At 44.8% G+C, this 11,372-nt stretch overlaps 1 protein-coding gene across 1 annotated transcript; it reads right to left on the bottom strand.

Annotated features, from left to right (window-relative positions):
- Positions 1–1,139: 1,139 nt before the first annotated feature.
- On the bottom strand, positions 1,140–1,592 carry LOC137714290 (uncharacterized). Its single transcript, XM_068453533.1, has one exon. The coding sequence runs from the start codon at positions 1,590–1,592 to the stop codon at positions 1,140–1,142; it is 453 nt and encodes a 150-aa protein (XP_068309634.1).
- Positions 1,593–11,372: the final 9,780 nt, after the last annotated feature.

The raw sequence follows: 11,372 nt of genomic DNA on the forward strand, positions 1-11,372 counted from the left end.
GGTAGTAGCGCTTCAAAAATCTGCCGTTGATGGGGCCGATCTTCAAGCCGTCTTCTGCCATGATTAAGTAGGTGCCTTTGGTGTAGACCTCTTGTATTATGTATGGTCCATCCAACTTTGATGTGAACTTGCTTTTTGTCTTGTGAGATGTGATGATAGGCCTATGCAATGCCAGTACGAGATCTCTGGCTTGGAAAAACCTTGGGCGGACCTTCTTGTTGAATGCCTTGGGTAGCCGTGCTTGGTAGCATTCCAAGTGTTGTTAAGCTTCAAGCTTTCTTTCATCTAGCGCTTCCAACTCTTGAAGGCGCAACTTTGCATTTTCTTCATCAGTCAAGACTTATTGTGTAGCCATCCTTAATAAGCGGATTTGACTTTCGAGCGGTAGAACAACTTCCACGCCACATACAAGAGAATAAGGTGTAGTTTGGGTGGGAGTCCTATGTGTAGTCCTATATGCCCAAAGTGCTTCACTTATTCTTTCATGCCAGTCTCTCTTTGTTCGGCCGACTGCCTTTTTCAGGAGGTTGCACAATGTCTTGTTGAATGCTTCTGCGAGGCCGTTGGCCGGAGCATGATACATGGAAGACTTGTGCTGCTTGAACTTGTATTTTTCGCAGAGCTCGTCCACGAGTCGGTTAGAGAACTGTTTTCCGTTGTCAGTGATAATGTAGCGAGGCACACCATATCAGTGGAAGATATGCTCCTTGATGAAACGAACGACAGTTTCCTTTTTGACTTCCCTTAAGGGTATGGCTTTAGCCTACTTGGAGAAGTAATCTGTTGCAGCTAGGATGTAAGCTTCTCCTGTAGATGACTTTGGCGTAATTGGTCTTACCACGTCCAATCCCCATGCGTCGAACGACCATGAAGCAATTGTAGGGTGTAATGGTTCAGGCGGTTGATATATAAAGTTGGCATGGAATTGGCAGGCTTGGCACCTTTTGGTGTGTTCCAGGCAGTCCTTCATCATGCTTGGCCAGTAGTAACCTATTCTTTTGAGCTGGAAATGTAGCTTTGGTCCAGATTGATGCGCCCCCCACACACACACCTGAATGTGCTTCTTCCATGGTTTGATTGGCTTCTTCCTCACCTAGGCATCTCAGGAGCACTCCTTTAAAAGAATGTCGGTAGAGTGTTCATTTGTAGTAAAGGAAACGGGGTGCTCGTTGACGTATTTCGGAACGGTGTCTAAGATCATCTGGAAGCTTTCCGTGCTCTAAGTAGTCGATCAGTGGCTGTCTCCACTCTTTAGCATCGACTGGAAGTACTGAGATGACATTTATATCATCTAGTAACATTTCATTAACAAGCGGGATCACCCATCTCTGGCAAACTGGCACGTCTGCAGCTTCACCTTTTCCTAGTGTCATACTCGAGGCTAGATTGGCGAGAGCGTCTGCCATTTGATTTTCCTTTCTTGGCACATGTTCTAGTGTCGCTGCCTTGAACTTTTGTAGCAGTTGAGTTGCTAGCCGGAAGTATGGGACAAGATCATCTTTCCTCACCTCATATTTAGTTAAGAGTTGATTGATTATGAGCTTGGAGTAGCCATATACCTCAAGAGCTGTGATTTTCGTGTTAATCGCCATTTGGAGCCCGATGATTAGCGTTTGGTACTCAGCGACATTGTTGGAGCATAGCTTACTCAGTTGGAAAGAGTAAGGTAGTATTAGCTTTTGTGGCAACATGAATACTACTCATGCCCCCGCTCCGTTTGCTCGTGCAGATCCGTTGAAGAACATTGTCCATGTCGGGAAGATGTCGATGTAGAACACCTCCTCGTCAAGCAAGTCGCTTGAGATTTTCCAATCAGTTGAGATTGGGTGATCGGCAAGGAAGTCTGCTAGCGCTTGTCCTTTGACGGCTTTAGCTGAGACGTGGATGATCTCGTATTGATTAAGAAGCAAAGCCCATTTAGTGAGTCACCCTGTCAAGACTGGCTTGGACATGACGTATTTGACAGGGTCAGCTTTAGCAACTAGGTGAATGGTGTAAGCATGCATGTAATGTATGAGCTTCTGAATGGTGAACACCAAGGCGAGACACATCTTTTCTATTGGGGAGTAGTTCAACTCAGTGCCGGTGAGCGTTTGACTGAGGTAGTAAAATCCTCATTCATTCTGGGATTCATTCTCTTGTGCCAAGAGTGCTATAACTGAAATTTCTTGAGCAGAAATATACAATATGAGTGGTTTCCCGGGCACAGGTGCCCCCAGGACAGGTGAACTTGACAAATATTTCTTTATGCTTTCAAAAGCATTATGGCATGCTTCGTCCCATATGAATGGAACATCTTTCTTCATGAGGACACTAAACGGTTGACAACGCCCTGCGAGGTTGGAGATGAAGCGTTTGATGAAGGCTAGCCGTCTTTGTAGACTTTTCAGCTCGTGCAGGTTTCTTGGCTCAGGCATGCTTTGAATGGCCTTGATCTTTGATTGGTCCACTTCAATACCACGGTGCTTGACGATGAAGCCGAGGAATTTTCCAGAGGTGACGCCAAACGCACACTTTAACGAGTTCATCTTGAGGTTGTATCTTCAAGTGATCTGATCTTTTCTTTGTCTTGACCACCATATCATCTACGTAACATTCTATGTTTTTGTGTAGCATGTCATTCAAGATTTTCTACATTGCGCGTTGATACGTAGCTCCAACATTCTTTAAACCAAAGGGCATCACCTTGTATCATTAGATACCTTTTGGAGTGCGAAAGGCTGTTAGTTCTTCGTCTTCGAGGGCCATGCGAATTTGATTGTACCAAGAAGAGCTATCCATGAATGACAATGCCTCATGGCCAGTGGTTGCGTCCACCATGATTTCAACGATTGGCAAGGGGAAGTTGTCCTTTGGGCAAGCATCGTTGAGGTCCCGGAAGTCTACACAAACACGTATTTGTTCTGATTTCTTAAGGACAATGACGATGTTGGAGATCTACTTGGGTTATTGCACTTCTCGAATAAAGCCTGCTTCGATTAGCTTGTTGATCTCGACCTCGATTTATGGGATGAGCTCGAATCGATAGCGTTTTTGAGTTTGCTTTATTGGTCGCGTTCCAGGCTTGACTGTAAGATGATGCACAGCGATGATAGGGTCCAGGCCTGGCATTTCTTTGTAGGTCCAAGGAAAGACGTTTTTGTACTCTAATAACAGCTGGTAATACTCATCTATCTCGTCCGTACTTAAGTGGTTCCTTGCTTGTGCCTAAATTGAGTTCCTTGAGGTCATCAACCGTGGCTTGCCCCCCATCTTCGAGCTGTGGTGGTGTAGTAGTGACATCTTCCTCGGGAATTTCATTTTCTTTGCCTTCTTGAATCGTGATGTGGAAGACATCCTGGACCTTCTCTTCAATGTTGTCCTCTCAAGCTTGTTGGCATGAGGATTGTCTGGTGTGGATGATAGTGCGCCTTCTTACTTTCAATGGTCTATTTGTGTCAACCTCTAAGATTGCTTGGCGTTTTATCCTTGAAGGGATCAAGCTTCGAACATCGCATTTTTCTGCTAACCCGTCGAGCTTTTCTTCCTTTGGTGTTGTCTTCCTCTTTCTAGAAGGCTTCTCATTATCTTCAAATCTTTCTAAAGTTGACCGTCGTAGAGGAGAGCTAGCTGTGTTGCTTTGTTTCTTAGGCTTTAACAACTTTTCGAAAACAGAGCTTTGGGATGTTGGCGCATTAAGCCTTTTGAAGACGGAGGTTCGGTCTTGACCACCTATACGATTAAGCACTGAAATTCTGGGGCTTGAATGACTCATCCTATCGAAGACTGACGTCCAAAGGGCGGGTTTGGGCTATTCTTGGTCTTGTTTAATGCTCACGCTGACGTACTGAGCGCTAGTGTTTTTTGCTTTGTTTGAAATCATCACAGGTGCATTTGGTGTAAAGCCAAGTCCAGCTTTGTTGTTGTCAACTCCGTAACCATGCTCATTCAACTTCTTTTGAGTCTTGGTAAGGTTACGTTCTTTGTCGTTGACAGTGTTTGAAACCTTCTTTCCAGGAGTAAAAGAGGAAGCGAAGTCGTACCCGAACTTCGACATGAGTTTATAGGCGTTTGGGTCGAAACCTTCCTCAGTTCTCTTGGTTGGAAGAAAGCTTGATTCCACCTCCTTCGGTAGAGCTTTTATGAAGCCTTGTGGTAGTCTTGTGACCTTAGCACCCCCTAGCTGTGTCAGAGGCAAAACTACATTCGTCTTGAGCAACTTCACCTTATCCTTGTGCCACTATGTATCGGCTTTTCTTACTCCAGTTTCGAATGGAGATTGACCATTCTTTCTTCTTAACATCGGGATGTACCGGAATATGGGTGTGTTCAGTCTTTTTGAAGGCATCCTACTCCTTTTGGTTGTTGCAGGTTTAGCAGGCTCGTCATCGTCTTTGCTTGAAGATGGCACAGCTTGCCCTTTTTGCGTTTTAGGCATGGCTTACCACTCCTGCTTTTTAGATACTGCTTTGCCCATGGATCTGATCTCTTCTGGAAGAGTTTCGGACACCATGTCTTCCTCCATGTAGAACTTGGCGTCTGCAAAATGTGATTCGGCTTTGGTGAATGGCTTGGTGTCGCCTTGGATCCCCTTCACTCCTTCTCGATAAAATTTTAAGCATTAGTGAAGGGTGGACGGTATTACCCCATTTGCGTGGATCCAAGGTCTTCCTAAGAACAAGCTGTAGGAAGTTCTTGCATCAATCACGTGGAATATCGTGCTTAATTTGAGCTCACCAATGGTCATTTCCACTCGGATCATGCCCATCGCCTTTTGTCCTCCCTGGTTAAAACCCTGGATCAGCAGATGGCTTAGGGATAATTCATCTACCTTGATGCCAATTATGGTCATTGTTGATTTTGGCATGATGTTTATGGCTGACCCACCATCTACAAGCATGCGGTTGACTTTGTGTTCCCTTACGTACCCTGAGACGAAGAGATGATGGTTGTGAGGCTTTGATCCTAGCAGTAAGTCTTCGTTAGTAAAGTTAATTGCGTCATGGGCGGCATAACATGTGGCACATTCATGTGGCTGAAGCTTCCAGCCTTTGTCGTTGCCCTCTTGCACTTCGTGGTCGCCGGGACTTGCCAAGACTGCTGCTAGTGCTCTTCGCAGCTTTCTTGGCAATTGTAGCGCTTCCTTGATGCTAAAGTGTGTTCGCAGACCTTCTTCGGGTGTGAGGGTTTTTTCTACCTCAGTGGCGATAACTTTGCCTTTTGAGGGCTCTTCTATTTCTACTTCAACCATGTGACAGGCGACGGTAGTGCACTGTTGGAAAAAGTCCTTCGGGAAATACTCATGCAAGGAAATGGGAATGTGTGGCTCCTGCTCCGTAGGTTCTCCAGCATATGTTGTCTTATCAACTTTTATGTTTCTTTTAGGCTTCCCATTGTTGCGGCGATGGTGATTTCCTTTTTGTTCCGCCTTTAGCTGTATGACTCGTGGTTTTAGCTTCCTTGTTTTTTGTAGGTTACCAATGTCCATCCTTCTTCATCATCGGTATGTGCATCTTGGTCGTTTCCCCCTAGTGATGGTTATGCAGGAGGTGCCGTGCAGCTTGAGCGTTCACGGGAATGGTCAGGTGTCGCTTGGAAAGATATGGGATCGAACGATCCAAACGCAATTGTAGTGGTATGCGTTGAGGCTGTGTCTTCAAGGTTGAGCTCAATTTGCCCTTGTTGTGCTAGCTTCATGATGAGTTCTTTAAGAACGAAACACTTGCCAACAGGATGGCTCACAATACGATGGTATTTGCAGTACCTAAGATCGTTTATGCGATTCATCTCTTCAGGACGCTTGCATTCGGGTAGCTCGATCACCTTTTTTTCCAACAAGTCGTCTAACATTGCAGCCATGTCAGAGTCAGGAAAATGGTACGTTTTATGTTCCAGCTCTTTCAAAGTGCTCTTGTATCTGTCTTGGGTACGAGAAGGCTCACCTTTCTTTATCTACTTCGCTTTCTTCTTGGAGGAGATCTTAATGGGCGCTGAGGAGGTCTTGATGGGGGTAATGTTGACGGTGAAAGCTTCCTTAGCGGGCTTCTTCCCAGTCTTATATACATTTAGGGCAAATACTTTATCCTTCTTGAAGTTAGTAATCGGCTCATTTTTCCTGTGATTAGCGATACTCAGCTCCATGTCGTGGGAACGAGTTGCCAGCTCCTCAAATGTTCTCGGTTTTATGCCTTGGAGGATGTAATGTAACCCCCAGTGCATGCCTTGAACACACATCTCAATGACGGAGGTTTCAGAAAGCTAATCTTTGCAATCCAGACTTAAGGAGCGCCATCTATTGATGTAGTCGACGACAGGTTCATCCTTCCACTGTTTTGTATTGGTCAGCTCTAGCATGCTTACAGTGCAGCGAGTGTTGTAAAAGCGGTTGTGGAATTCCCTTTCTAGCTGATCCCAACTGTTGATAGACTCGGGTTCGAGGTTGGTGTACCAGTCAAAATCATTACTTTTCAGCGAACACACGAATTGTTTGACGAGGTAGTCTCCCCTTGTCTCAGCATTATTGCAAGTTTCAATGAAATGGGCGACATGTTGCTTTGGGTTACCTTCTCCATCGAACTGCATGAATTTTAGGGGCTGATAATCCCTTGGCATCTTCAAAGCATCAATCTTCTTGGAGTAAGGCTTTGAGTACAGTATGGAGTCATGTGAGCTTCCTTCGTATTGTGTCTTGATGGTGCTTGCGATCATCTCCTATAGCTGTTGGATAGAGAGAGGTCTCATGAACGCCGTTGCTTGGTCTAGCTTCAGCTTCTTTTCAACTTTCTCTGCTGGAGGCTCCTCTTATTCATCGACTTTTTTCTTTAATAAACCAACATTTGGGTTGACTTTCACGTCGAGCCGCGCATCTAGTTGGTTGACGAATGCAGCGATCTGTAAGTCCTTCTCTTCCACACTCCATGTGAGCTTTGCGATTGCTTCATTCATCTGAGCTAGCTGCTTCTCGATTGAAGTTGCTCCGGTGGTCATGACTTGCATGGTTGTATTGCCGCTCGAGTCAGCATCGGAGAGTAGGGACTCTAAGTATTTCCTCAGGCTCTCCCCTTTTGGTGCCCTTAGCGAGGCTAGGGTGATCACAGGCTCGTGCCTCAGGTGCTCTTGTTCATTTGACAGAGTTAATGCAGGGGCGGAAGCCGCAGTAAAAAGAGCTCTTGCCTTACTTCGGGTTGTGATGCCTGAAATATCACCACTTGCGGTGATGATGTTTTTGTTCTTCGCTTTGATTGCAGGAACAGCTTGATCATTTCTTGATGCCATTTGCGCTTTTCGATGATTTGAGGATATAGATGAGAGGTAGAAAGGTCCCACTGGGCGTGCAAAATTTGTAAACACGAAAATTCCTGAAACAAGAATACGTGTACGAAAATAATATTTTATATTAATGACTTTGGGGTTACAATCTCTTTGTAATTTAGTCTTCTGATTCTATCTTCGTAAGGTGTGGGTTTGTGGATGAGCTGTTGATCTAAAGGGCCGTCGGGGCTTGATTTAGGGATGAACAGTTGATGAATAGATTTTCAAAGGTCATTGGGGCTTAATCCTGAAGAACAGTTGTTTGGTGATCCAAGGGCCGTCGAGGCTTGATTTTAGGATGAACAGGTGATGAACGATGAACACTTTCTTCAAGGGCCGTCAGAGCTTGATCTTGAAGGTTGAGGGAAGTTTCTTTAAGGGGCGTCGGGGCTTGATCTTGAAGGAGGATTTTGACAAAGAACGAAGAGGGTTTTTTATTGATCATTCGGTTTGGATAAACAGCACTGTGAAGGCAACCAGCGAACACCTTCAGTTTAGATAAACAATACTGTTGCCGTATAATCAGCCGACCAAGAAGCACCTTTAGTTTGGATAAACAGCACTGCGTCAAGGCCGACTGGTTATCTATCCAAGTCTCAGTCAAGAAGGGTTTTCGAATTTTTATTGGTAGAGGTCATCTTATTAGCCTTCTCGGCGAAGTAGGGTGTTACAAGTTACTACATTCGGCACGTTGAACGCCGAGTGATTTTATGATTGGATACTCACAAGTGAGTTTTAGAGTTTGGCATTCTGACGGCCGAACCATATTTACCATCAAGACATACGTCTTCTTTGAGTACTTGTGTCCATATAGTTTGGTGTCGATTCGACGTGCTTATACTCTTATGAATATAATCACTGTGACCAAATCCGGTACCGACGATTTGTGAGCTTCGCAGAACTAGCAGTCTTGTTTTCAGGCTCGAGAACCTGAAGACGAGACTTGTTCCTTCCTCGGACGCAATCGCAAGATCAAGAAGTCAGCAATGCGCTCAACGTAACATTAACCGAATGATGTAGTTAGCTCATTAGTTACTGGGCCTGCGTGCCACGTAGGCTTTGTAATTTTTAGGATCAACGACCGACCTGCCAGTACAGGGCCCTGGACAAGATTTATCATAGGTAAAAAATCCCCTCATTACTGTGCCACCTGAGGGTGTAAGTGCGACACACTGAGAAAATGAAGCTTGTCTCAGCGGCCAGCTTCGCAACCCAGAAATTCCTAACAAAATTGCAGGCATTGTCATCGAAGGAATAATGGAAGATTGTGACGAAGATGGTGAGGAAGGTTCTGATCCCCCGACTAGGTCGTTTCTTCGAAGACGACTTGATGAGCAATCTCGGCAGGTCAAACAGTCGATTGGCTAGAAATTGAACAATTTGCTCGAAGCAATACAGAGCAATAGTGATACGCAGACTAGATTGCTTGAACTATTGGTCAGTAAAGCCTTCGAAGATGGCCACATCGGCCAACCTCGACAACTTCCATTTAAGAAAGTTCCACTACAAGCCGAGATAGGATCTGCTCGGCTCCAACCAATAAGTTAGAAAAAAGAGGAGGATCAAGCAGTAGATCAGACGGACCCGACCAGGGAATGGAAATAACATCTGTCAATATGACCGAGGTCCAAAGGATGATCGATTCGGCCTTAAAAAAAAGGCCGAAGTTCTAAAAGTTCATCCATCCGTACCCGGCTTATGTGGAGAAATTCGAAAATTCTAAAGGCTTCAAGATCCTAGACTTCAGTCTTTTCGTTGAAGAATCATCCTTATCTTTGTTAGAATATGTGGCTCGGTTCACTGTGCAATGTGGAGACGTTAATAGCGATTTCCATAAACTGCGACTATTCAACTTCTCACTAACAGGTTCAGCATTTGCTTGGTACATCAACCTCCCACCTAACTCCGTCTAAAGTTGGGAGGAACTGGCCGAAAAATTCCATGAACAATTTTATCGACCGGGGATGGAAATATCAGTTTCATCATTAGCTAGGATGGCTTAAGCCTCAGACAAGTCGCCAATGGAATACTTAACAAGGTTCAAATCGGCTAGAAATTGGTGCCGAGTACCTCTTCCTGAAGTTGAATTCGTCAGAATCGCTCTAAACGGCCTGGACATGGAATACAAAAAAGAAATTCCTGGGGGCAAATATCTAAGATATGTACGAACTGGCTCAACACGTTGAGCAGTATGATTATTTGCTCCGAGAGGAAAAGATCTCAAAGTCCCCGTCCCGAGGAACGATATACAAGAATCCCACGGTTAGCTACGCATTGACCGAAAGTAAGGATTCCCAATACGCCAGTGTGGATGTGGCTGAGATTGTAATAAAAAAACCATACGTTTGCAAGGCATTAGCTCAAATCAATTCCAAGGATACCAAAACCCACTCGGCCTCTGAAGAGACAATTAAAACATCGAAAGTCTACACTTTCGATATCACCAAGGCTGATGCAATTTTCAAACAGTTGTTGTTAGCAAAGATCATAAAACTTCGGCCAGGACATAACATTCCTAAGGCCGAAGAGTTGAAAGGCAAAACGTATTGCAAGTACCATAATTCAAACAAGCATACCACCAACAATTGCGTCGTGTTCCATGATGCGATTCAAAGTTGGATTAATAAAGGTAAGTTAAAATTTCATGAGAAACAGATGGCTATTCACGTTAATCCCTTTCCCTCGACAACAATTGGCATGGTAGATGCTCATCTACCTATAAACAAAGGGAAAAGGAAGATCGAGTTTGTCCCAGTACAACATGTCCTTAAGCAGAACTCCCAGCCGTGACTCAAGATTGATTTATTCTCCAATGAACTACCCACGGAGTTTTCAGGGCCAACCATAGTCAAATCCATGTCAGGTTCCAGTTCTGAAGAAGCTGATGAACCAATGGTTTTATGCGGTCATTGGAAGACATATGTTCTCCTAACCAAACCTAAAGAGAAAACACCTCAGGCTCCAACTTCATGGTGACTGACCACGACCACAGTGACACCTCCAAAGAAACTCGGTGCCGACCAACGCCCGAAGGTGTTCGAAAGACTTGGCCCTCAAGTACGACCAAATGGTCCAACCTTAGTCAGCCGATGTCTTGACTTTGACGCGCCGTTTTATAAAGATGACTACTATTCACGTAACTCCAACGGTTTGAGTTCATCGTTGAGTCAGAAAACCTTCAAGCCGCCTAAGCCACACGACCAATGCTGGTATAGTTACAATTCTCCCACTGGCATGTATACATGGTTATCTAAATCTCAGAAATGTCGCCGCCAGCGGATAGATTGCATGGCTCGATGACAAGAACCACAAGCCAATTCGACTACCAGGTGGCAACCAAAAGATACAACGGGAAGCAGCGATGACTGACCAACCCCGACCATTATGGCCGAACTACTTCAAGAGAAAAAGACAGTTGATCGTGATTTTGAAACCACCATTGCAGAATCTGAAAAACGCATCAAACTCCTTCTTTGGCCTGGGGAGATGAAAGCTCGTCTCGAGCATTTCAGACAAGAAGCCGAAAACAAGCTTCCCCCCTTACCTTTGCATGAGCCATTAATAAAAGTCCAACAGAATCTACACCCTTCATTCCTCGGTGAATCCTTAAAGTACATGCGAGAATTTCACAAGAAGCATTTCGGCAATGACTTGTACAACCTGCCCAAGGCATGCCAAGAAGCTCTCGACCTGACATTAACTTGTCCCGATGCTGAACAGATTATCCAAAAAACCACTGATCCAGCAATAAAAGCTAGATTCCAATATATACGTGAGGCTCGAGTCCTTGATTTTGAGGTCGACCCATACATAGACATAGATATCACCGAGCGTCATTTCTCCCTTGAAGATCTTTAGCATTTACGATATCATTCCGAAGTACTCTCGATCGTATCACTTTTTGGCCTTACGGCCAGTGAGAAAGATCGTGTGGCGCGTTTAGATGCATATCTAGACACAAGGAACATTTGAGTCGCCTATGAAGAATGACCCCGTAAAACGTTCCAGGAAAACCTCAGCATCGAACATCCTCGAAGACGACAACCATAATGAACCAGGTCTAGGTGTCATTCCCCAAGAGC

The sequence above is a fragment of the Pyrus communis genome, chromosome 14 (assembly GCF_963583255.1).
Source record: "Pyrus communis chromosome 14, drPyrComm1.1, whole genome shotgun sequence".
In the NCBI taxonomy this organism is placed as follows: domain Eukaryota; kingdom Viridiplantae; phylum Streptophyta; class Magnoliopsida; order Rosales; family Rosaceae; genus Pyrus; species Pyrus communis.

Bases quoted from the DNA above. Each gene is read 5' to 3' on its own strand.
- LOC137714290 (XM_068453533.1), bottom strand. From the start codon at position 1,592: ATGGCGATTAACACGAAAATCACAGCTCTTGAGGTATATGGCTACTCC.